Below are 26686 nucleotides of genomic sequence, written 5' to 3' on the forward strand. Positions count from 1 at the left end.
GCACAAACAAAAATGCCAAAAGTGGTTCTACTTCTAGAAGTGAAAATTGTTAGTCCTCCTCACAAACGTCTCTGAACTCGATTCGGAGGAGGAAACATCCGTCCGTTAAGTAAAAAGTACGTTTTAGTACGTTTAAGTACGTTATAACCCGTCGAGTGTCATTGATTTTATTTGCCTTAAATTTACGCTTTATGAATTGTAAAATTTTCTTTCTTACCCCCTTTTGATTAGCCAGCTACTTCGCGAATAATCTCAGGTCCTTGACGCAGACGCCATCTCTTGATATTTTATGCAAATTTGAATTCGTGATTTTTTACCGAATTGTGCTGTTGCTGACTAAATTTGAACCATAAAACTTTCCTTTAATAATCTTTTGCAACTAATCAAGCGATCGCTAATTTTCCTTTTAATTGCAGCAATAGAGAAACCCTCGAGCAAACCCCAGTGCTTAGGCCCTCATGATAAAAAAATATAGTCCTACAGTGCCATACCATTCCAGATTGCTCCTATATTCAGAAACTGTATAGCGTAAGCCACTAACTTGCACGGTGCATTCTACAGTAGCATACACTTCTTCCCATTCAATACACTTGAGTCAATAATAGACACGTTGGAGTATAATAGATAGCACGAAGCCTTTGACTGAAAAAAAAGCTCCAAGAACATATAAGTCTGCATTTTAAACCACACAGAAATGTTAAATACATATCAAATACAAAAACGGCTGTACGAAACTCTCCAGCTGATCAAACTCGCTACTGTTCTCCGGCATATGGCATAGTATAATAATAATTTGGAAATCATTTTTTATCACCAGACTATTTTGAATGTAAACTTGTAATTATATATACGCCATACAACACTACACAATGTTGTACTTGTTTTATTTATTTGGGTCTTGCGAAATAGTAATGCGAAGCAGGCGATCGCAGTAGCACAATTGAATTAAAATAATGTCTGCCGACAAAAGACATGCTTGGAGATATCACGAGTTTGCGACGTCTATACATGCACAGGTAGGCACGCATCAAGTGAATCTACCTGCGTCATAGCATGAATATTTTGAAATACATGTTCCCAATTTCGGATTTCCCAACCAGGAGGGACAGATGGTCAACTATGGGACCTATTCTCGAGCAACCCACACTGCTCACAAAAGTAATGTAGAAGAGAACCGATTAAAATGAATATCCTCAAAATGTTGTGGCTTTGCATTTCACATTTTTGTCAATAATCGATCACCATTTGATCCACATCAAGCAACGCATATGTGAATTCGATACGGTGAAAGAATGTACGAGGTGCTCAAGCGTTGCAACCAGAACTGTGTCCAAGTCTTGATTAGCATTTTATTTTTATTTAACACTTTAAAGTTGTTTCTTTTGGCGAATATGTTGTAGCCTATAAGATGACTGCTGGCTGATGGAGAAGTTATAGTTAAGAAATTTATTTCCATTTAATTATTAATTAATTATTCAAAAGTCTTCAAAATAGAATTGATGTGAATTTGTATTGATAGTTGAATAATGAAAATCAGAATTTTAAACTTTTGGCTAAGCTATAAATTTTTACCACAGTTCTACAACTATAAGGAAAATTAAATTGCTTGACTCATGTCGTTATTTCGCCCGGGGAAATCCCAATTCTCGGAATATTATTTTCATATTTTATTGGCAAATTACACAGTCAGGACTCGATGGAAAAAATACTGGGTAGGTAATTCAGTACCGTACTTGATACCGGCACGTGTATTTAATCAAAATATAATTTTTGAATGCATTCAACTTCGCGGCACGATGGTATAGAATATGTAGGACTTTGATGACCGCATCGAAAAAAAGTCTATGCTGATGACTCTCGAGTTCCATACCGGTTGTTGTTTTATATATTTGTGTCTCATGTGTGAGTCATGTTCTAGGTTTCTAGTTTCATTTCATTTTGTTTTTTTTTTCTGTTTTTATATCTTTTTGCTTTCCGCTCCCTCATTCTGTTAGTTCGAGAAGCTATAAGGTACAACACACACACACTGTATGTATAATATCTCAAGTGCGGAAGCTAACCGCTGATTAGCTAGGAGCCGCTTTGATGGATTACGCTCTGGCTCATCATCGGTGGTCGGTTCTCTTCATCATCAAGCACCGTCGTGTACATATCCAGCAGTCGAAAACAGTCAGAAAAAAACTACAGTTATTTGAAAGGAATATACATAAGACAAAGAAAAGCGAAGGGATGGGAAGGTTGCTGTGCCAGGACAGCAAAAAAATAAGAAAAAATAAAATAAGAAAAAATAGTTCGACAGGAAAATGTCTGTACGCAATGAGACACAGAGAAGTAGACGAGTGCCAAACAGAGCGAGCTAGCGACCATGTTTCTTTTCTTTCCCTTGACGCTCTCTAATTTGCGTGTGGCCAGCCGCCCCTCATTTTAATGCGATCAGCACCTTTCCTAATTCGACGACCGGGAACTCAATTTTCATTTCCTCTTCCCTTTCTTGGCCTCCATTATCCAGAAAACAACAACGACGAAACAATCACTCGACGAAAAAAAGAGAAAAAAGAGAAATAATAATGGACGCCCATTTCCTACAGACTTCCCAAAATTCCCCATTACATCATCATTAGCAGACAGAAACAAAGTTGGTTAATGCACAACAACTTCTTCTTCTTCTTCTTCATCAGCTGAGAAAAAAACGATTAATTTCCCAAGCATCCTTTTTCTCGATCGTCTATCCGTTTATGTATTATGTTGTGTTCAAAACGCTTTTGTATTTATGATATTATATACTCTCATATGGTGTTCTCTCGTATTGAATCCGTTAGGTACGACTGCGGGAATTAAGAGATAATAGCGATCATTATATGGCAAGTTATTATCAGCGTCATTAGTTCCGGGCTTGTGTGTAGCCTTTTATGTGATCGTGAGAGCTGTCAAAACTATTCTCAACAGTCATAAGGCACAGTAATTCTACCAAAAAACAATTTCTCCTCAGTTTTACCCCCCTCCCTCACAAATAAATTACATGATGCAATTTTATTATTATGTTACTATATAACTCTTGATCCTTTTTTGTACATCTAAAAATTTATTTTACGTGCGAATCGGTGGCCAATTTTCCTTTAGCGTGAATTATTTAAACCATAACTCAAATTGTGTCACATTTTATTTTGAATTTTAATAATAATTATCGGATTATTTTATTATTATTTACTTCTAAAATCAAATAATGCTTGAAGCGATAACATTTTTACAAATCAACTTATTTTCTATCGCATTTTCCCTTCTATATAGGGGGAAATAATCATTTCCGCTGTTAAACTGACATTATATCCTCACTCTTTTCCAGCGCGTGTAATAATCCCGCTTAGCGCCAAATCTTTTTCGAAATTTTGTTGGCGTTTATTTGACGTCTCTCACTTACGTGTACGTATAATTCTCCGATGCAATCTATTTTTAAAAAGGGGTGTACAATGAATATGTTTTTTCTGTGCCTAGTTATTTTCCCACGAATTTTCTCTTGGCCAACCAACTTTGACTGTCATTAACTAGTGACGCACAGGGAAATATCCAGAGTGAAGGAGTTTGACTATAGAAAAAAGTTGCACGAAAATCATTTTTCTATATAAGATTCTCTCCTATGTGAAGATTTCGCAACGCTCAAAATAAATCTACAACATTTTCCCATCGTGAACTTCAAATACGTTTATTCGTGTGACACATCGACTATAAGCTAAGCACGAAATTTCAAACACTTTTCTGTCGATAATTCTTTCTTGTCCAATGTCATATATAGTAGTTCGAGCTGGAAAACAAAACAATCTGAAACAATATCGTGATCGTGGAATCATACACATACCGAAAGTCAACACTCGAAGGTAAATCGAGTGTGTGCCTCGCATATTATTACGTGTATAGAGAGAAACTCTGGGATGGGAAGCAGGTGGGTGACTCGTCGGAAGTCTTAAAGCCTTCATATTATATAATTACATGTACCAATGCTGCCTAGACTTTTGCCTTCCGGCAAAATAAACCTATTTTCTCTATTTCATTGCTCTTATTTTTCTTTTTTTCTAGTTTCCGCTCCTCGTTCTTGTTCCTATAGCGCTATTGAAATACTGATATCGAACGAATGGTCCTTAAAACACATAAAGTTTTATGTCATGTACAGTAATGTTTTTAAGAATCCTCCAAAAACATGGCGGTAAAATCGATTACATAAGGTGTTGACTTCTTTTGAACTATTTTCTTTTCGTTTTCTTTTTACCAAACTTTTTAAAATATCTGAACGAAAGTTTATTCAATTACAAAAAATTAAGCGAAAAATTCTGAACTGAGATGAAATAACAAATTATTTGCCCGATTGCGACGATCCAATAAGAATTTTTATGGATTCAACGGAATTAAATCAAAAACAAAATTAAAAAAAAATGAATAAAAATTAATTGCACGGCAAAACTGAAGAAAAATACCAAGAACACTATGTAGAAAACGGCGTGCGATGAAAAGCAATAAAAATGTACGATAGCAACAAGTATGTACATATAAGCTATATTATATAAGAAGGGAGAGAAGAAAGCTATCATGAAACAGAATATAATGAAGGGGGTGGATGGTGGTCCCCTTGTTCACACGGGTGTAAGTGTTTCCCCCGAATAATATTTGATACGACCACCTTCAACGCAACGCTCTTCACCCCACCCCTTCTTCCCTTTTGATCGCATATTTGATGGCATTTCTTTTCTTAACAACTCTAGAGGAGAGAGGAAGAAGAGTCTTGATGGCGCGCCTTGATAGTGGGTGGTCACCTGAATCAAATTCACTGTTAGTGCTTCAATTGTTTTTATTTCTACAACCCCATTTTCAGAGTTGATATCACATGATGATGGGACGCGCTCATTATTATCAAGTCTGTCCCACCAACTTTCAAATTTGCCTATCAGTTTTATTCAAATTTTCTAATTATTAATTTTAATTCGATGCATACGGATCACCTATATGGAATTATTAAAAAATTAAAACCAGAAATAATTTTGTGTTGCCGAAACGTCTGCAACAAAGTTTGTGTTGATATACCAGTGGATGTAATTCATTGTGAACTGAATTCTGACGTACACAAGAGAGGGGTGGTCGAGTAAGACGCATTAAATTCGTGCGAGCGGAAGATATAAAAAGGGACGACGCCAGCACTCTTCAGCAGTAGCAGTGTGTGTGTGTGTGTGTGTGTACTAGAACCGTCTCGATTGGATGTGCTTTATGGTGAGTTATTTTATTGTGAACGAAAACGGCAACTGGATTGGTCGGTTGGGCCGATGCCGGAGTCGACTTGGCTCCGCCCACCAACTGTATAGACATCCCTTTCTACTATGCGCTTCGTCTAACGTCCTGAATATACTCCGATAAACAGCGGCGCACACATTTGCTATATACCGGTGCCTTTATTTTTCTTGTGTGTGTGCGTGTGTGTGTGTGTGCCTTTTGGGCACAGGGAATGTGGTGAAACTTTCAGTGGTGCTGCAGCTGCGATGCCAAGCAGTATTCTCCGAGTTTTCGTTAGTTGAAACAACTTTTCGGTTGATTTCGTACATTTTTATTTGACTGATTTATAAAATATCGTATAGACACTTGACACATTCTTCGGCGATAAAATTACGATACCGGTACTTGAGAGTGATGCGGTGCTTAGTTGATCCTACCACAAGGAATATATTATTCGTGTTGATTGAACTCATTCGACTTCTACCTTTTTGATTTTCATCCGTTCAAAGTAAGTATTATTATTCATCAGAACATGTCATTCTCTTATTGGGTTCTAGCCGGAGTGGTTTTACAAGTAGAGTGATGAAATGTTATAGCGATCTATATAGTAGTCTTCCCTAATTGAGCCTTATACAATCAAGACCCTATGTGGTCATTTCAATCTATAAAGAAAACTTAATGCAGTGGGGGGGACTTCCTTTAAACTCTTATATTCACCGTACCGTTTTTTTTATTGGCGCAATCTCTTGACCACCTGATGAAATAAAAAGGGAAGCATTTTAAAAGCACGGGCGGAATGATGATGAGTTTCCTCCATAAAAGACCATATAGAAAGAAAATGAAAAGAAACTTTGAAAAAAGGAATGATGCAAGTCGCTTGATTAGTATTATTGCGTATACTAGTTATTTATTACTAGAGTCGGAAAATAATTGAAATTGGGTAGTACTGGCTAGGATTTATTTGTTGTTTTCGAGAATTTGTTGGCGAAAGAAAAAGCCATACCGTTAAGACGCCGAGGAAATAATGTACCATGTGTTTTTAGCCATTTGATCTTATTTGTCCTTTTTCTAAGTCAAACATGGAACGTTTTTAGTCACGCAAAGATTATGAAATCGTTTAAAAAACAAATAGTGGCCATTTCTTCCTTAGCTGAGATGTCGGTGACATTACCCTAAGGTGTTGCACGAACCACTCATAACTGCAATAAAAGCGTAATTACTATTAAGCGTATTTACACGTTCAAATTTGTCGAGACTGGCGCTCTACAAAATTAAGATTAATTTCATTTTTTAATTGACTACCGTATAATTCGATGCCTTTACAAACATCGCATGAAATTACACATGCAAAGAAATAGGTTATAATTAAGCATATCCAAAAATTCAATTGTAATCCCGATGATGTAACGCAAAATAATTTCTTTTTAAAACAACAGGTGAAAGACACCACCTGTGGCGTGCTGAAGACAACCTCGAATTAGTTCATTAGACTGGGACACCTCCACTTTAGCTCATCATATAGTCACAATAACACCATGCTGCTGGCCAACGAAATGCACATGCCGTCGGGATCGGCTGCTGCAACTCCGCACCACCAAACTGTCAGCGGCGAACTGTCATCGCCCACGGAATCGACGTCATCTTCTCCGTCTCAAGGAGGCCGACCGGATAGTGCTCCATCGTCGACTGATTTGTTGTGGACCGATCGGGCCCTGACTGAGATCATCGGCGATCCATCGGCTCCGTCGGCTTTGCTGGGCGGCGAATTGGTGCGCACCGGATCGCCGTGTGTCATCTGCACGGCCCTTCCGACTCACTGGCGCTCCAACAAGACGCTGCCGACGGCATTTCGCGTCGTTTGCCTGGGTGGAGTCGAAGACGGAACGCTTGTCACCGTTCGGGCCGGCAACGATGAAAATTGCAGCTCCGAACTCAGAAACGCCACCGCCATTGTCAAAAATCACGTGGCCAAATTCAACGATCTCCGTTTTATCGGCCGATCTGGAAGAGGTAACGTTTCTAAAACACTAATTAAGTTTAGTTCTGCAAGAGGTTATATACGCCGCCGCCGCCATTCTTATTACATACTCGTGTTACGCGTAGATATTCTAATTACGCGCGTTCATGTTATTTCCCGTTCGTCAAGTCACGATACAAATCTAGCACGCTGTATACAGTGTTTAACCAACCGTTAAAACAGCCTTGCAGACTCAAGTTGAAATGGGAAATTCGTAGCAATTTTTGGAAAAATCAACAACCCAAAGAATTCCAGCTAAACAGTAATAAGCCATCGTCAATTTATTACGTCATCGTTTTTCCAGAATCAAACGGAATGATTTCTTTAAACAATTTTCGAATTTTTCACGGGGTAGGATACTGTCTAATGGGTTTTTCGGACTCGGCTAAACACATAAGATTAAAATGACCTTAAAAAGAAGACTTAACAGTCAAGGAGAAGAGGGGGGGGGGGGGAACTGAAAGAAAAGTTGAAGAAGGCGTCTTTTTTTCTTGAAGAAAAATATAAAATTGTTGCTATTCAACAGAACTTCCGGTGAGTCGTTACTAAAAAGAACGCCAAAGGGTTTTTGAGAACAACGCAAGGTTGTTGCAATGGGGCTCTCACATAGACACTTGATTATTTCAAATAATAGGACGGAGAGACTATTTAAGTCAGTAACGAAAATAGGAAACGTAAAAGGTCAAAGATCGGCCATTTTTCAGTTTGAGCATCAATTACTTTTGCTGCTGCTGGTGCCTTGCCGTTGGTATATATCTAAAACTAATGGGCGCTCGGCGTCGTTTGTTTGGCTTTCATAAGAGACTATCTTATAGCATTTTCACCGGGTAACATTTTTTTTAAAAGTTGAGACGATTAAAAATTCGACCGCTTCGTCCGTCCGCTTGTAAAATAATTGTTCTTGCATCGCAACATCCGAGTAAACGTTAGAAACGTGAACAAAGTTAAGATATTTAAATATTTCTTCTAAATCAAGTCGACTTTTCAGCTTAATTAATTTCAAAAAGTTGTCAGGATTTGTTATTTGTTGTTGTAGCAATAGCAGACTAATTTTGTAATAAAAATTAGCAGACGACGAAAACCCAATCATTAGAATATTTTCATTTGATCTCTGTGGGCTTGTGGCACACGTTGCGGTGTAATGAATAATGCCCCGTATACATTTATGTCTGTCCCGTAAGTTTGCTAGTAATTATTGTGTTAACAGTCATACCAAAACTCTGATTTGCATCGATTGTATATTTCTCTACAGGAAAAAGCTTCACTTTAACCATTACAGTTAGCACGACTCCACCACAGATTGCGACCTACTCCAAAGCCATTAAAGTGACAGTCGATGGTCCACGAGAGCCACGAAGCAAAACACGTGAGTTAAAAATCATTTATCATATAGCATATTAGTCTCCCCTTTTTTTCCGCCTGCTTTAGTGCTTATACTTGTTGATGGTCAGTTCGTAGGTTTGTCTAGCTACAACTTTTGCTTAGACTATGGTGAATCGATAAAAACTTGAACTTAAAGCCTAGGACTTGTCAAAACCTCTCATGTCTTTGCTGTTCATGATTCCCCTACAGCTTAATGTTACATGACATCAAGGCCTAGAATGAAAAATGAAAGTATGTGAACACTCTTAGATCGTTGATGACAACAATGAGTATCTCTCTTGGAGTGGGAAAGGGATAATTATGAAAATTGTTTTTCTCTTCTAAGCCCCTTTTATTTTCATACATAGGCCCGACTTTCTTATCCAAGTAAGGTAATTTACGTAGTTACGAGGGGTTCGTAATTCGTCCAAGTACTTTTACCAAAATCATCTTGCTTCTCAGATCCTTCCTGAGCAATAAAGTTGTAACCAGAGAGTATCCCGTGATGATATTTCCTCATCATTAGTCGCTGTAACTTAAACGAAAAGATGTGCTCGGATTTGTTATTCCTTTGTTTGTTCGTCTCGGTCTGATATTGCTCAAACTTTCAAAAAAAAGGAATAACTTTTAGCGACATGTTGACAGACTCTGATGATTAAGTAATGACTAGCGTTGGAAAACAATTGGAAACGAGATAATCTTTTTTTTAAAAAACAACAACAAAAGAATCGACACATTTCCCTGATAGCCTCCCATTTGAAACAGCTGGTTGCATGATGTAGCAGCACATGGTTGCTGAAAGTTGTAGTAGGTGTATTGTTTAAAGCAATTGCCTGAAGAAACCGTGAAAATGAGGTCTGAATTTAAAAAAATAAAAAAATAACCCTCGGGTCCGGACTCGGAGCGCCATAACCTCCCGGCAGCCCCAACACATCCTCCCCCAATTACACGCGCCTTCCCCTACCTGCAACAGCTGTATAGGTACAATGTACGCACGCATCCCCTCATCTTAGGCTAATTACACACCATTGTCCAATTTAGTTTTGTTTCTCTCTTCCGCCACACCAAAATACTCGGAAAAACAAAACAAAAAAAAATTTCCTGGAAAAAGAAAAAGAAGCTTCACATTTTGTTGCAGGTGTGTTTATTATCCGTGTCACTCAAATTAATAACGCAATGTTAGAAACAACGGGTGGCGGGGAAATGTTGGATTGATGTTCTCATAGATCCGAGCGTGTAACCTTTTTCGATGATATCATTTGATGATTCGCTTTGATCCATATAAAAACCCCTCGTCACACCTGTCGTGTCTCATCAGTGTCTCATATTGTGCGCTTTAGAAATTCATTTCACCGTGCTGCTGTAAACAAACCAGGATAAATAGAAAATAGGGTACAAGGTTTTAGAATGACGGTTTTTTTTTTCCCTGATTGGGTTTGATTTCCTTGTAGTACTACAATTAATGCAATCTTAGGTAGAATCGGGATTATATGGTTTGAATAGTGTCGTACCGGTCTGATTTTTCACATCTCCGTAGATTTCCCTCGGTGTGAACTAGTCTACTTTGCAAATTGCCTTGAAATAAATTTACACAAATTTTAAAAGTGTCGAGGGAAAATAGATTCGAGGATAGGCCCTACCATCTTGAATGATGGAAGAGATGTTTTCTTCTAAACGTCTGTAATTCTAGTCTCGGAATTAAGTGGCGCTCTTAGTTGTGCTTCACGCAAACCTGGCAACTAGCAATTTACGCAACAGCCCAGATGAACCATGCCTGAACTCACTCAATTGCTCCGCGATGGGGAACACTTTTCAAGGTTGCTGCTGCTGCCTAATATAATACAATCGAATGTTTTTTTTTCGATGGGCGTTCGCTCCCGGCGTATCGAACGATGTGGATTTTTATGTCTCTTATTTAACGTACTACTTTTTTTTGTATCTACTTTTATTACTACAACAAAACATGTAATGAAAGAAAACTATTAAAAATTCCCGAAACAAAAAGGAAACAACATGGAAAAACATTCGACGTGGGAAATATTAATTAACGAAAATGTTTCAAGTTGATTTCTTACTTATTATGTACTACTTGGGCGTATACACGATGGAAGGAGCTAGAGGATAGACGGAGAAAAAAAAATAAGGGAGAACCGGGTAATCATCATGAGATGGTCACGTGACCATGATATCCGACATAGCTGACGATCGCATGCATACCGGTGTGTGTGTGTGTGTGTGTGTGTGAGCGCAATTGCAAGGCTAATATGTTATTTTCGTTGTCGTCGGGGCCTAATGCATCCGACTCCTCTCAAATTTGAAGAGCTAAACGTGTGTTAAAGACGGACGGAACATGACAGACGTGACTGAGCAAGGGAAACTTGCTTACACGCACATGCGCCCCCCATACCATACCCATAGCTAGCTAGCTGTGCTACCTGGAAAAAAGCTCGAACCACCTGTTGCGTCTGGTTCTGCCCTTCTACCACTCCTGGTTCCTGTTGTAGACGTCTCATCAGCTTATTGGAGACTAATTGCTAGGCTCTCCTTCTATCTAGTCTCTCACAACGCTTTTCCCATTGAAAAAAGAACAACACACGGCACAGGGTGTTTGGCCTTATCACTGTACTTGTAGTGAAGACGTCATAGAACGTACTAACTTCATGTTCGAACTGAAATGGCGGGCTCGGATGGATCTATTTTTCTTTTCCCCCCGTTGCCTTCGGGGAGGTCTTACGTACAGATCCTCTGCTACTTTTTGTTTTCAAGAGTTGCAGTTCAAATGGCTTACTGATCACGAATTTTTCACGATCACTGTGTACGCGATCGTCGACCTAAATCAACTCTGTAAAAGAAAATTTCACGTCTGATTTAATCTAATCGCGATCTCGACCTTTTGTCGATCACACACGATCGATCTGATCATGCGATCGAAACATTGGCGACTTTGTTCTAATACTAAAACTTTCTTTTTCGTCATTGAATTTTCGCTTGTTGATGGAATTCATTTTATTCGCAAACTCATTTTCGTCTCACCATAGCTCCTCCCTGAAGAAATTTGATCAAGTTTTAATTGTAATAGAAGATATAAACGAATTTCACCGGATGGCCCCCGTCTTGGCTTCGGTTCTCATGACCAAGAAATATATATTTTTACTGCTGATATCTTTGGATATCTGTGTAATTCTATATTTTTGTTTCTTTCTTTCCCTCTTGTTTTTTTTTTCTTTCGTTAACTGAAAAGTGAAACACTGATTATCTTTCATGGCAGCTTCCGCTGGAGCTGCTGCAACCACAACAGTCACACATTTAGTCGCTGTTCCTCGAAACAAGGAAATCCTCAACGGAAATACGACAACCAACATTTTTGGGGCACACACACACACACAGAGAGACTAAAGTATTCCGTGAAATACTTTTTTAACTGTGCCTTGTATTGAATATAAAATGAAGCGTGCTTTGCCATTGGTCGCAAGCTTCTAGTATAATCTATAACGGAAACAGAGTGACAGATTGCGGTGGTCGTCAAAATGTTTTCCGTCTGCCAATCGGGATGGAAAACACGAGTGGCTATCTGCGTTTAAGACGGGGGCCAGAAAACGATCAGTAGATACGACAGGACTTTTTTTTTTTCTTACCGGTTGTTCATAACTATTCAAAGATCACAAGTAGTCACAATTAGTTTTCGGCCATGAATTCACTTTTTTTCACATCCAGCGAGGCGAGTTAATCTACTAAAATAAAAGAAAATGTCCCATGTTGCGAGACCTTTTTGGCTTTTTTTTTTTATTTTTTGTTGCTCATAGTTCCTTGTTCCCATCGTGCCAGAGAGATGTGGGGAATTCTAAAGGGTCTTTAAGTTATCGGCCATTTCCGCTCCTGAAGCTATTAAACCGTGGGAGAGCCTTTTCGACTTCCTAGAGTATAATCAGGCAGAGTATTTATAGTTAATCTTGTTTGTTTCATCACAAATTTATTACGAGTTATTCAAACTTACTATCAAGAACATATTCAAATAGTTAATTGTGCTGATAATATAGTCTGGGGTCGAATTATATATCTTTCGCTAGCTCACATGTAGACTGCGATTTTGTTTCCTAGTAACCTATAGAGAAGCTCGGAATCTTTCTGAGCTATTGTATTTAACGTAAAACGAAGGTAAATCTGTGAAAGATGATTTCACTCTGGATTGTGTTTTTTTTTTTCATTATATCTCTTGAATAATGCGATTCCGAACTAATCGATGTGTTACCTTGAATACCTGATATGTTCCACATGGATTCCTCGTAGGCATTCACTTAAACAAGGGAAACACTATTGCCAAGATAAGTTGGACAAGTGATTTCGAAAGTTGTCAGCCCATCTCAATTCGCAATAACTTTGACTTATGCATGTTCCAGTATTATTTGGGACGGGAAAGTTGTCGAGGGGATCGAAGGAGAGTGTATTAGTATAAGTAAGAGAAGTGTATGTAGGCCAATAGCAAAAGGCCAATGGAATATCCCAGGTATCCGCTCGAGCATGTTCTTCATGGCTCGTTAAAAATAAATGTGTTAAACTTTCGCTTGGCAAGCGAAGCATTTCCAACATGGAAATTCGCTTAGTACGTTTTACAAAAAAATAAGTAAATTGAATATCATGTTATTTAAAAGGTGGCATCCAAGTTAGCTCTACTGCTTCGATTTTTGCTGCCCCGCAGTTTTTGTGCGTCCACGACTAAGATTGTCGAGCTCAACTTCACGCTTGTTTCCATTGTTCTGAATTTCGTGATAAATCTAGAATTTGTGCAGTCCTTTACTACAATCTACACGACGCTAGGATAAACACACGAATTATTCCAGGTTCAGTGAGCGATCATTTTATTTTTTTTTTGCCAAACGCTTGTGCTTGTGCGTGCTAGATAGATGATTTCTTTTGATTTCGCTTCTTGCGGTTTATACTTGAGTTTTCCCCAAAACAGCAGCTTTGTGTCAAAGTACAGTTAAGGTTTATAGCACTATAATCGTGTGTTGTGTTTCCTTCTTTATTTCTATTCGAAGAAGTAAAGCTGTGAGCGAAAGAAATTTCTTTGAGTTGATTGAAAAATAGTTGGTAGCCCTTTTGCTATTTATTGCATAGGCTGCAGGCTCATTTACGTCATGTGTATTTTCATTTTTGAAATCGTTCATTTTTATCGATTCAAATTTGTGTTTTTATTTTCTTTTTAACAAATTTCCTTGCCAATTCAAGTATTTAGTCTGGAATGAAAGCTTTTGACAACTTGCCTATTTTTTTCTTCTGCTCTTTTTTAATATATCATAACAATATATACGACAGGGCAGCAACAGTCGTTTCGGCCATTTGGTCTCTCGGCGACTCAGCGGCCATACATGCCCGAGAGTTTACGCGAACTCGATTCCCATCGCCGCAAGAACGACGCCCTTGCCAGCCTACATCCATTAGGCTTTACGACCATCAACAACCACTTGGGTATAACTAATCTTCTTGCTTCGGGGTTATGTCAGGTTATTCAATCCCATATTGTATATCGGAATCCTTTCAAATTCTTGAAATGAATTGAACATTTAAGAAATCGAAAGAATCGGGTGTAAGTCAGACTTAAGAATAACTTAGCCGCTGCTTAAAAGATGCCTATTCTGGATCCTCTATAACATAATTATTTAAAACTTAAATGATTTTTCCTATCTAATTTTAATTAACACCAATTCTTACGAGTTTTTACATTGTTAATCTAATCAAGAACAGCGATAAAAACAAAATGAAAGGGTTATCAACCAATAAGTAGATTTTTAAAAAGGGATATTATTTTTTATTTCTTTCATGGCATTTGTAGTACGTATTTGGGCCTAATTGGATCATATTGAAATTTTCAGACGGAGGCCAGCCGAACCATTTGTCAACGAACCAAGACGCCACTTGGCCCCCGTATGGCGGGAGTGGGGGTAGCAGCGCAGGGGCGCTGAGCAGCGGGAGCAGTAGCAGCAGCACAATCAGCAGTTCCTATCCATCTTACCTTGGATGCAATGTCACATCAAGCCCCAGCGCTACTTACAATCCTCCCGTCTTGACCTACACTGACCTCGGTGTAGGAGGAAGTGGAAGTACGCCGTCGAGCAACAACGCACTCAACGCTTCAATTGCACATGGACAAATAGTTCCTACTACAGTTGGTATGACTCATTTCATTCTAGACTGAACTATCAAGCTATCACTTTGATTTGCATCTTCTAAAATGAGTAAACTATAAATACGACTGTATTAAAGTCTAGTAAGTTGATTTGATTTAAATTTGAGTGTTAGGCTTGATTATTTTTCTTTACTGAATCTTTGAAAACACGGGGGGCACAAAAGGGTTTTCCATAATTAGCTTCGGGTAAAGTGTTAATTGCGTTTGTCAGCGAAATGAAGAAATTTGACGTGAAGAAGAAGTCATAACGCGGTTAGAGCGTGAGGGTGGCAGATGCACGAAGACGAATTAAAATCGAATCAAAATTAAAATCTTGAGAGAGTTATTTCTGCGCGAGGGTATATACTTATTTAATAAGGCAATAGAGTCAGCCGAGGCTTATTATCATTGAGAAAGTCAGATTGACTCGATTGAGTTAAAGAATGGAGAAGCTTTTTTAAAGACTTGTTTCTTTGGGTTATAAAAGAAAGGTGTACCGGTAGTAAGTTTTTGTTGCCTTGGGAAGGCATGTCTCCTTGGAGGGCAACCGGAAGCAATTCATTCCAATCAGCTTCAACCAAGGAGGCATTTACGATCGTGCACAGGTGTAATCATGCAAGGTAACATATCCAAAAACCCTGAACGCCAAATAGTGCTACCGGTACTTTAACTTTAAAGGTGGAAAGACGTTGAAAGAAAAACAAAACAAGCCCTTGTACGATACTCTGTATGAGGGGTTACGATGAAATCAAACAAAATTCGTTTAAGTAATTCGTATGTTTCAAATGTTCTTACTTTATGCGATTTTTTTTGTCAGGTTTAGGCGATTGCAACGCTGGATTGGTTGCCGATTTCGGGTCTGAATACGCGATGCTGAGTACCAGCAACCGGTACCACTCGAACATAGTCGCCACGAGTTCAGGGACGTCAGCCGAAAGCAATGGAACCAGTGGAAACGTCGGAGAAATGAATTCTTCCACCGGCGATCAACACACCCACTATTCCCATGCACAGACCAATGGGAATGCAGTATCTAGCGGTACCGGAAGTACAGCGAATTCAAGTCAGTTGTTCCACTCTCATCATAATATGGGACATTTCACACCATCCGCTGCGGCATTTATCTCCGGCACTGGGTATAATTTAATTAGCCATATCTTAATCAGTTCTTTTTTTAAATGCAAAATTGGTTGATCAAACCTGCTATTTTTCACAACCACAAAAAAATATACGCATGGCTAATTCTCTTTAAATACATTCAGAACCGCCAGTTCCCCGACAACGTATGCTCTACTTGGCCATTCGTCGACCTACTATGGCACAGCTCCCTCAACTGCGGCAACGCCCACGCATGGGCAAGTGTCATCAGTGGTCGGTCCCGTTTCAACGCACAGTTCTGTCTACCAGTCCATTGTCTACCCCCATACCCACCAGTATCATCACGGAACTATTCATCACACTGAGACTCGAACGTCTCTCTACGCCCAGAGTCCACATCACGCCAGCCCGTCGCTGTATCGTGTTGAAAATCGTCACCATCAGCAACACGATGGGTATCTCGAATCACTTAATTCCGCTATTGGAGGTAACGGAGCTACTGGAGAAATTGGCGGGGCGCTCCATGGGTTGACTGGATCGCCACCGGACAATAATCCCAATGGCCCGATCAACAGTGCGACGAATGGATCTGTCTCACCTGAACATGAAACGGGAGATAGTTTGGGACGGACTCAGCCTTCTACTGATCAAACTGTTTGGAGGCCCTATTAACAATCCATTCCTTTGTGCAAGTAGAGAAAAGAGTACAGCTTTAAATATGTTGACAATGAGACGAATGAGTGCAATATGTTATACAGTTTCATGAGAGAAGTTTTTTAATTTAGTTTCTCCAATAATAATTCACACAGAATAATAATTTTTTAAATAATATGTTGTTAAAGGTGTTTTTCTTAAAACCAAAGAAATGCTAGCTAGAGCCCTTGGCTTAGCTATCCAGCAAAAGAGTCCAATTTAGTAATTCCCCCCAATTATATGTTCTGTTGGCTTGCGAATGGACCATTGTCGACACTCGACAGTATTTCTGTTGTTAGAAGGATAGATTTGTATGCTATGCACCGTCAATGTATTAATCTAACAGCCACATTTTTATCAAACATTTATTTTCTGGTCTTAGGCAAAACATTTCCTTTATTATTTTTTTGCATAATAATGTATCACTTGACTTCGAATTCTCGGTGAAATTTGAAAAAAAAAAATTACAAGCATTTTGTTAATCCGGGTAGCCCACACTAATACAGTAATATCAACTATATCTGCTACTAACCACCATCTACCAATTGAATACAGCGATGAAGTCGAATTATTGAAGTGTATCAATAAAATTGTGTCTTTTCTTTAACATATCCACTGTCTTTGTTCTCGCATTCTCTGTTCGCGAAGAGGTTCCTGATATCGTGATTATTTTTTAAAGTGATGCCTTCTTCTTTCTTCAGATCTATTTACACCGCATTGAAAATCGAGCGAATTAGAAAATAGAATGGTTGTCCTTTCTAACTTTTTCCTGAAAATTCCCGCTACTTCACACAAACAAAACACACAACTCTAGTGGCATACTACTATGGCTACCTACGTCCTATATAGTATATACTATATAGCAAGCAACAGGGCAAGGGGGAAGTAGATTCATGAGGTAATAAATTATTAAAGAAGATGAAGGAACTAACACAGAAGTCGATATTACATGGACATGCACGAAATTGAATTGGAATCATATTGGTGGGAAACAGTGCAGGGCTTTAACCAATGAGGAATGAGCTATGATGAGTCAAGCGCGGGCAAGCGGATAATAATAAATTCCATAAGAACCATTGCATTGATACTAGAACTGAAACTTCTATTAACTTTCCATTAGCTTTCAACTTCGAGAGTGAAGGCGTTTCGTGATATTAGATTTAAACTTGAATTTAAACCATCATAATTAATTAATTTCCCGAAAAAATCTTAAACAGTTAACCGGTTAAAGATAGTTTAACGCACCCTTTTTTTTTGTTTGTTTATTTCACAGATAAAGACGCACGTGGTCTTTATGGTTCTTTTGTTTGTTTGTTTTTAAATTTCCAATCTTCCAAATTTATAATTTATTTGGCAACATCTATAACACTTTCGAATTTTGCATCACAGTTGGTCAAACGGTCAGTTGCTCGTTGCTGGCCTGATGCTGCAAGTAGCAAGGCAGCGTCTTCAACATTTTTTAACATTCCTTTCGTTCCTTCGTGTAAAATTTCACGTGTTTTTACCATAGTCGTTCTAAAAACCCCTCGTATACCGTAGAAATAAGGTAGAAACAATGGTTAAAGAACAGTATCGAGAAACTGATGTGATCAGAAAAATGTAAGATTCTTTTTCTTAAAATAAAATAAAGTTAAGGACTAATTCTCCATATTCATTAATAATCACTGTATTCATTCTCGTTAACAGAGCTAAAGTAAGCTTTGGAATTCAGAGCCCACAAGAAATCCAACAACAAGCCCACATTCAAATAGTGAGCGAAAAACTGTATCTGGAGAAATCTTCTAGTAATCAAGATTCTTCCAGAACACCCATGCACTATGGAATGCTGGATAGGAAAATGGTAAATTATGAGTTTTAAATATTGACATCGCACTGAAATCCTACAATGCATGTTTTGTTTTCAGGGGATGAATGTTAAAGATGCACTTTGTGGTACATGTGGAAAAGGGCTTGAGGACTGTGTGGGACATTTTGGGTACATTGATTTGGAACTTCCAGTTTTCCATGTTGGATATTTCAAGGCTACTATAAATGTCTTGCAAACAATTTGCAAAACATGCTCTCATGTGATGCTCACTGAGAAGATGAGAAAAATTTATCGAGCTAAGCTAAGGAATCCAAGCTTACCCTATCTGTGCAAGAAAGCACTGAGGAAGCAAATTCAAGAATTGTGCAAAAAAGTAAAAAGGTGCCCCCATTGTGATGAAATGAATGGTGTGGTGAAGAAGTGTGGAATGTTGAAGATATCCTATGAAAAATTTCGAAATGCCAAAAAACCCATCATTGAAGCAGAATTAGTTGCCTACGATAATGCTGTACAGTTCAACAAAGAGATTGAACCAATGTTGTCATCTGCCTTGATCAAAATGCTGAATCCAATTGAAGTACTGCACCTCCTTGAGAGAATTCCAGACGAACATATCCAATTTCTACTGATGAATCCGGAACATGGGCACCCAAAGGACATGATTCTCACCCGTGTTCCAGTTCCTCCAGTTTGCATTCGACCTTCCGTAGTGTCCGATTTTAAATCGGGGACAAACGAAGATGATTTGACAATGAAACTAACAGAAATTGTCTTCCTGAATGGGGTGATTGTCAAACACCGTCTCTTGGGTGTAACAAGCCAAAAGATTCTAGAAGACTGGGATTTTTTGCAGTTGCAATGTGCACTTTACATCAACAGTCAATTGTCCGGGATACCTTTACACATGCAAACAAACAAAAAATCTCGTGGTCTAGTTCAACGCCTAAAAGGGAAACAAGGACGGTTTCGTGGAAATCTTTCGGGGAAGCGTGTCAATTTCTCCGGAAGAACAGTAATTTCGCCTGACCCGAATTTGCGGATTGATCAAGTTGGCGTTCCGGAATTGATTGCGAAACTTCTGACTTACCCTACTCTTGTTAATGAAGCCAATATCGAATTAATGAGAAAATTGGTAAGAAACGGACCAGACATCCATCCTGGCGCCATTTTTCTAAAGGAAAAAGATTCAAAATTGACAAGATCCCTGAAGTACGGAAATCGCGAAACCCTAGCTCGAAACCTGAAGGTAAATTATTGTTTTAAAAAATACATGTTATACAGAATGACTAACGAGTAAACGACATTTTCCTACAGCGCGGCGATTTGATTGAAAGGCATATGATGGACGAAGATATCGTCTTGTTCAACCGTCAGCCGTCGTTGCATAAACTTTCCATTATGTGTCACCGAGCCAAGATTTTGCCGCACCTCACTTTCCGCCTTAATGAGTGCGTCTGTACACCCTATAATGCAGATTTCGACGGTGACGAGATGAATCTTCATCTTCCTCAAACAGAAGAAGCTCGCGCCGAAGCCTTGATCTTAATGGGAAGTAAATCAAATTTGGTGACTCCGCGCAACGGCGAATTACTGATAGCAGCTATTCAAGTAATAATTTCTGCAGTCAAGGGCAATTAATTGGTGGAATTAAAATTAAAATTGTAAATAGGATTTCATAACTGGAGCTTATTTACTGACATTAAAGGATGCTTTCTTCGATCGAGCCAAGACTTGCCAAATGGTTGCATCCATGCTTGCAGGTAGGATTTTCTCATTTCTGTCAGATCGCATTACTTAAATCAACTTGCCTTTTTTTCTTTTTAATAGGTGACGAGGTGAACATGGTCATTAAACTTCCGCCTCCCTGTATCCAAAAGCCCGCAGCCATGTGGTCAGGGAAACAGATTTTTAGTTTGATTCTTCGACCCAATCCTGGAAATCCCATTAAAGTTAACTTGAGAACTAAAGGGAAAGAATATTCTAAGAAGAACGAAGAGTTTTGTGTCAACGACGGGTTTCTATTGGTCCGTAATTCTGAGGTGTTAGCAGGATGCGTTGACAAATCTACCATTGGATCTGGTTCAAAAATCAACATTTTTTACGTACTTCTTCGCGACTACGGAGAGGATTTCGCTATTCAGGCAATGTGGAAACTTTGTCGGGTAGCTTCTTATTATATGATGAACCGGGGATTCTCTATCGGCATTGGTGATGTAACTCCTGGTAATCATTTTTTATTTTATTTATTCATTTATTGTGTACCGTAACATTCCTTCGATGTTTAATTTAGGTAAAACTTTGTTGAAAGAAAAGCAAAAACTTTTGGACTCTGGTTATTCCAAGTGCGACGAATACATTCGTTTACTCACAATTGGTCAATTACCTTGCCTTCCTGGTTGCAATGTAGAAGAATCCTTGGAATCGAAAATCCTTAAAGGTTTAACAAATATCAGCAATAGTCAGTATTGTATTACTTATTTGTTAATATGTTGGTTTATTACTCTTGGAACAGAACTTTCTGGAATTCGTGACCAGGCCGGAGAAGTGTGCAAAAAGGAGCTGCATCCGAGTAACAGCCCATTGGTCATGTCAAAAAGTGGCTCAAAAGGATCATACATCAACATTTCTCAGATGATTGCCTGCGTAGGACAACAAGCTTTAAACGGCAAACGAGTTCCCAATGGTTTTGAAGACCGTAGTTTGCCTCACTTTAAGCGACATTCAAAAATCCCGGCAGCTAAAGGGTTTGTCTCCAACAGCTTTTACTCCGGACTTACTCCCACAGAATTTTTCTTCCACACAATGGGCGGGCGTGAAGGATTGGTGGATACAGCCGTAAAAACAGCTGAAACTGGGTAGGCTTTTCGACCTTGGCACTAAATGACTTCAATGATGTTATAAATTTTGTATTTTTTTAGTTATATGCAACGGCGACTAGTAAAATCGTTGGAAGACCTTTGTTGCCAGTACGATTCGACTGTGAGAAACTCCACTGGAGAGATTATTCAATTTGTTTATGGAGGTGATGGGCTAGATCCTACTTACATGGAAGCCAAAGATCGCCCGGTTGATTTCCAACGAGCTCTTGACCATATCAAAGCCGCTTCCCCTTATCCGGATGAAGAACCTTTGGATGATATTGAACTGCAACAAGCTTTCAACACAATAATGGACACGGATTCTTTTAAAATGCTTGGAGTCGACTTTCAACATGAGCTCCGGTTACTATTCTTTTCTTTAAATTATATTGATAGTCATGTTAATGTAGTGTGTTTGTTGTTCAGGGTTTTTGTTGAGAGCCAAGTCAAACGGATAAAAAAAGTACGGCAGCTTTTCAAAATGGAAGGGCGATCTTTACTTACAGTAGAAAAACACCTGGAGCGCATAACTGTTGGTCAGTTAGTGGAATTCTGCGACTTTTCTAAGGAAAAGTATGAACGGGCTAAAATTGAGCCAGGTACCGCCGTTGGAGCACTTTGCGCCCAGAGTATTGGAGAACCGGGTACTCAAATGACGCTCAAGACATTTCATTTTGCTGGTGTTGCTTCCATGAACATCACACAGGGAGTTCCTAGGTATTTTCTAATTCAGTGCCATTTTTGGAATTCATTTAATGACACTAGCTTCGTTTGATGGAATTATTTCAGGATTAAGGAAATTATTAATGCTTCAAAAGCAATCAGTACGCCAGTCATTTCTACTCAGCTTTTAAAAGATGATGACCCGGAGTATGCTCGACGAGTAAAAGGAAGGATTGAAAAGACCACACTGGGAGAAGTAAAAATGGAACATCTTAGGGTTTTAACTTCTTTAACAATTTTATTTTTATAGGTAACGGAATATTTCGAGGAAGTCTATTTACCCGATGGTTGTTACATGTTGATAAAGTTGGACATGAATAGGATCCGATTGCTTAAATTAGAAGTGGACGCAAGTTCCATTCGATTGAGGTAACATTTCTTATCAATGAAAATCTAGAGTTCAAATTTTGAGATTGATGAATTGGTTGATTGATTTGATTGCTTATTTTCATGTTTGTTTTTTAATCATGTCAGCCTATGCACTGGCAAGCTGAAGATTAAACCGAATTTCGTTGCAGTGGTCAGTGAATCAATAATTACTGTCAAACCAGCTCCAAACGCGAAATCGTCGACGTATCACGTTATGCAACATCTGAAGGAGGAGTTGCCCAAAGTCGTCATCAAGGTGCGTCTTTTAATATCTTTTGAATTTTAAAACTTCACTATTTCGGGGTTTTTTTAGGGTTTGCCAACTGTCAGTCGAGCTGTTATCAATATTGACGACACGAGAAAGCCACCAAGATATTACCTACTTGTTGAAGGTAACAACATGCGGGAAGTGATGGCGACTTACGGTGTTCAAGGGTCCTCGACTACATCAAACAATATTTTGGAAGTTTCCAGTACTTTAGGAATCGAAGCTGCCAAGTAAGTTATCTATTTTTTTATCTTAATAAATAAAACAAATAAATTATTAATACTGGAAATAATTAATTCAGAGCAACGATTGCTAAAGAAATTCAACTCACCATGGAAAGCCACGGCATGAGTGTTGATCGTCGTCACGTCGCCCTTCTTTCAGATCTGATGAGTTGTCGTGGTGAAATCTTGGGCATCACGAGAAACGGATTGGCTAAAATGAAAGAATCGGTTCTGATGTTGGCCTCAGTAAGCATAGGAACAGATTTTGTTTTTCAACATTCCACGAATAACTCTTATTTATTTCTAGTTCGAAAGTACCTCAGATCATTTGTTCGATGCAGCGTACTACGGCCAGGAAGATGAGGTTACTGGTGTAAGTGAATGCATCATCATGGGAATACCAATGTCAATCGGGACAGGGGCTTTTAAATTACTGTACAAAACCGGAAAGTCGGTTCCACCTAAAACAAGACCACTTATTTTTGATGTTCCAGAATATCACGTCCCTATGGTATAAGTGTTAACATAATCTGGATGCATGGAGTCGGTTCGGTTGCTGTTAAACTTTAATTAGTAGACATTTTTTACGTACGTTGCTGTGTGCTGTCGTTGTACGATGTTTGCTTTTCGTTTTTTTTTTGTATGTGTTTTAAGCCAAGATTACAGGAAAAATTTTGATGAAAACTTTGCAATTTTTATCCTTTTTTTAGTTAAACACTTTAAGTCAAGCATCAGCAAGTCGTGTGTGATCGGAAGTTGAAAAGTGATCCGGTGTGATACCTAATTGCGGTTTCGCGAGTCAAAAGCAACACTTGATTTGTCTTCATCATGTGAACCCGAAGGGTTTCAAACGGTTTCAAATCTCGTTTTTCTTAATGGCTTTATCGACTAACTAGGGAACTTACTTAAGATTCAAAACTCATTACTAGATGTCGCCAGTGTCGCCCATGTTGTTATGTATGGTGAAACGAGGCGAAATGAGCGAAACAAATTGTAGCTAATTTATACTTATATTCCTTTGATTTCAAATACCAAATTGAACTTCGTATCATATGTAGGTTTATCTTTACCTAGTTTCCTTATTTTTATACTGTACCAACTTATTTGTTCAAATTTTAGACGCATATGCTGTCAGTCATTCCAACAAGTTGACTTAGCGCTCTGACAGTCAATTTCCATCCATTAGGTCCATCATGCTGTCGAAAGCCTAAAACTCATGTTTGAAGCACACATATATACTGGAATACAAATGTGCCGAGATAAGGTATTTCCCCATTATTGCTACCAGACTATTACAATTCAGATTTTCATTTAACATAGGTATTCTTGCTCATTAACCATCATGGGATCTTTTCTGAATCTCGCAATTTTGGTGACACACCCTGCAACAGCATTTTTGTTGTTATGGCTGTTTTTACTTTGGTTTAGAAGGCAACCCAGCTAAGAAATAGGTACGAGTTTTATTTCTTACAGGTAAATTTATGTAAATTTGTAAATAACATAGATAATTTCCTTGTCCCATTCCCATTTAGAGTTTCAGAGACATGAAGAGTGTGAAGTGAATAACCTGCTATGTGTATGTACATGTACCAGATCTGCTTGATGAAAGGCCTTACTAAATTCATCACCCATATGATAAGGTAAGCATCAATACCACCTATTACCACGCTGCTGCAATACTTCATGACACTTTCTTTAGCATCAGGAAATTTATCTCAACATATTGAGTAATGCTGTTGGTTGCTATGGATTCCATTTTTATGGTTTTTATCATGGACATTTCAGTGTTCTTCTTAGAAAAGGTAAAGATTGATATGCTTTATTCATTTTTATATTTTCATTAATGTAAAATATTTTTTTTTAGAGAGCACGCAGTTTATTTATGGAATCGTATGGTCCTGGCACGGAGATTCTTGTTCCAATGCTGACCTTTGCCCATGACGGAAGAGGGACTTCCACCAACGTCCATCCTTATCTTCGCGACGAACGCTCATCTAGCTTCACTGCTTCTAAACAAAATTTGTTTTACTTCACTGGCGACTTGGCGAGTTTCTTGACCACTTCATGATCGCTTCCGTCCGCTGTTACACACCTGTAATCATTTACCACGGAATTATGCCCAGGTACCCAACAATTGACTTATTTTCGTAGTTTTTCTACCAATAATCTAGTTGCGTTAGACTCGTGTCTGTGTAATGGTTTCCAAAATCAGGCCCTTTTTACGCTCAAACGAAGTTTTACTTGGACGTTTCTTTTTTCTAACGCTAGATGGCTTTTTGATAATTTGCAGCTGTCAAAACAGTCAGTTTCAGTTACTTTGCACATCTCTTTAAACATTTATTGGCAGTTATTTTGTTGAAATATTTAGTGATAACTGACGATTACTATTCCAGCAACAAAGCTCATTTGTTAAATTTTCGATAATTGCTTTTTTTTCTACTTCCGGTTTTCTCATTTCAGTCAGTAGTTCAGTAAATATTCATTCGACGCACAAAAAAAAACACATATTCGTGATCCTCGTTAAATTTGTGGTAAAGTTCATGTTTTTATTTGTTCGTACGCGTACTTCTGGTTTCGAGAATTTTCCTGAACTAAAATTTGAAATTTCGTTTAAATCACATCTAATCGACCCCAAATTTCATGGAGATCACGAATATGTGGTTTAATTGGCCAAAAGCTCAATGGTTGAGGCGCTGTGGTTACTTCCGGTATACTTCCGGAAAATTTTCGAAAAAACTAGCAAGTGAGCTTTGTTCTGTTTACAGTTCTCAATGTAAAAAATTTGATTTTACGTTAAAAGAATTGCATCTTTAAATCTTTGAGCTAAAAAACCTGATTATTGTTTCCATCTGTATTATGTAACTTTTATACTTTTATTGGCATGTCACTAAATAAGAATTGTTTTCTCTTTAATGAGGTAATGCAGAGGAGACGTCGAGAAGATGGACACCTAAACGTCGCCAGTATCTCCAAAATGTCAGCGCGGATCATGATTTGTTGTTGGTAATATGTTTTCCTTTGTGTTAGTTAACCCGTTGGCTGCCACGCCTTTGTTCTCCCCTAGCTCCTTAGCACGGGCCGCGCTGTTTGGTCTCGTGGTTTTCATGCCGCGGGGTCGGACAGTCGCACCAGCCCCAGATTCGCCGCAAGGCGCCTGTTAGGCAATGCACCATAGGGACTTCCCCCTTGTCGATGCGGTGATGGATTCTAGAGGTTGTGCATTCCATCTTCTCCTGTCACCGTGTCAGCCCGGACTTGTCAGCAATGGCAAGTCCCACCTTGGTCATGGATCCTTCAGACATGGCGCGTAGAGTAGTAGAAGAACAACCTACGGGTTGTATGGCGTGGCAGCCAACGGGTTAACATAAGTGTATGTATGTATTTATGTATGTATGATTGAAAAATGTGGTGGAATTGTGGGTGGAGGTGGGACAACAAAGCAATTCCTATTAACGTTTTACTTGATTGTGACTTTACAACGTTTAGCAAATAAAATAGTATATTTCACTTCGCTATAAAGATATAATTTTAAGACTCCTTTCTTTCAATAAATATTTGAAGGAGCCAAACACGATGTCTGTAGTTATCAACTTTGTTCATCATCACTCAGCAATTCGTCGCTTTCGTAAATTACCCCGAAAAAGAATTTCGTCTAAGTACCAGGATTTGTCCAAATGAAAGGAGCAGTAGTCACCTACAAAATATGCAAGACCAGATTTAACCAAAACAGGAATATCTGTAGCAATGTCGAAAGGTTTAAAGGCATTGAGAAAAGTCGTAAAGATGGTTACCCTCATTAGAATGTTTATTTCTCATTAGTTATTTACAATCAAGTACCGGTGCCTAGAAAC

At 38.6% G+C, this 26686-nt stretch overlaps 2 protein-coding genes and 1 long non-coding RNA gene across 4 annotated transcripts; all 3 read left to right on the top strand.

Annotated features, from left to right (window-relative positions):
• The first annotated feature begins 5292 nt into the window (after positions 1 to 5292).
• On the top strand, positions 5293 to 17197 carry LOC124340971 (runt-related transcription factor 1-like). 2 transcript variants are annotated; one of them, XM_046793826.1, is made up of 7 exons: positions 5294 to 5761; positions 6690 to 7263; positions 8523 to 8636; positions 13946 to 14098; positions 14503 to 14799; positions 15613 to 15931; positions 16058 to 17197. In XM_046793826.1, exons 2-7 carry the CDS (start codon positions 6789 to 6791, stop codon positions 16563 to 16565), a joined length of 1866 nt encoding a protein of 621 aa, XP_046649782.1. In that variant the 5' UTR covers positions 5294 to 5761; positions 6690 to 6788; the 3' UTR covers positions 16566 to 17197. The 2 variants fall into 2 exon arrangements, with proteins under 2 accessions (XP_046649783.1, XP_046649782.1); XM_046793827.1 differs by lacking the exon at positions 13946 to 14098 and having other exon boundaries at positions 5293 to 5761.
• Positions 17198 to 17980: 783 nt separating this feature from the next.
• Positions 17981 to 23503, top strand: LOC124340797 (DNA-directed RNA polymerase III subunit RPC1-like). The gene is made up of 16 exons (XM_046793471.1): positions 17981 to 18185; positions 18273 to 18426; positions 18491 to 19639; positions 19708 to 20001; positions 20063 to 20153; positions 20221 to 20616; positions 20684 to 20830; positions 20906 to 21248; positions 21312 to 21614; positions 21678 to 21968; positions 22041 to 22170; positions 22225 to 22343; positions 22449 to 22599; positions 22657 to 22841; positions 22913 to 23081; positions 23143 to 23503. The coding sequence occupies exons 1-16, from the start codon at positions 18142 to 18144 to the stop codon at positions 23350 to 23352; spliced, it is 4176 nt and encodes a 1391-aa protein (XP_046649427.1). The 5' UTR covers positions 17981 to 18141; the 3' UTR covers positions 23353 to 23503.
• A 563-nt stretch (positions 23504 to 24066) lies between these two features.
• Positions 24067 to 25782, top strand: LOC124341549. The gene is made up of 6 exons (XR_006918454.1): positions 24067 to 24099; positions 24156 to 24286; positions 24368 to 24475; positions 24535 to 24637; positions 24702 to 24958; positions 25753 to 25782. It is a non-coding gene; the product is annotated as an uncharacterized LOC124341549 (long non-coding RNA).
• Positions 25783 to 26686: the final 904 nt, after the last annotated feature.

Source organism: Daphnia pulicaria, chromosome 5, assembly GCF_021234035.1.
Source record: "Daphnia pulicaria isolate SC F1-1A chromosome 5, SC_F0-13Bv2, whole genome shotgun sequence".
Taxonomy (NCBI): Eukaryota; Metazoa; Arthropoda; class Branchiopoda; order Diplostraca; family Daphniidae; genus Daphnia; species Daphnia pulicaria.

Bases quoted from the DNA above. Each gene is read 5' to 3' on its own strand.
- LOC124340971 (XM_046793826.1), top strand. From the start codon at position 6,789: ATGCTGCTGGCCAACGAAATGCACATGCCGTCGGGATCGGCTGCTGCA. The intron at 14,099-14,502 runs GTATAACTAATC...TGAAATTTTCAG, and splicing joins GACCATCAACAACCACTTGG to ACGGAGGCCAGCCGAACCAT. The intron at 15,932-16,057 runs GTATAATTTAAT...AAATACATTCAG, and splicing joins GCATTTATCTCCGGCACTGG to AACCGCCAGTTCCCCGACAA.
- LOC124340797 (XM_046793471.1), top strand. From the start codon at position 18,142: ATGGTTAAAGAACAGTATCGAGAAACTGATGTGATCAGAAAAAT. The intron at 18,427-18,490 runs GTAAATTATGAG...TTTTGTTTTCAG, and splicing joins GAATGCTGGATAGGAAAATG to GGGATGAATGTTAAAGATGC. The intron at 20,154-20,220 runs GTAGGATTTTCT...TCTTTTTAATAG, and splicing joins GGTTGCATCCATGCTTGCAG to GTGACGAGGTGAACATGGTC.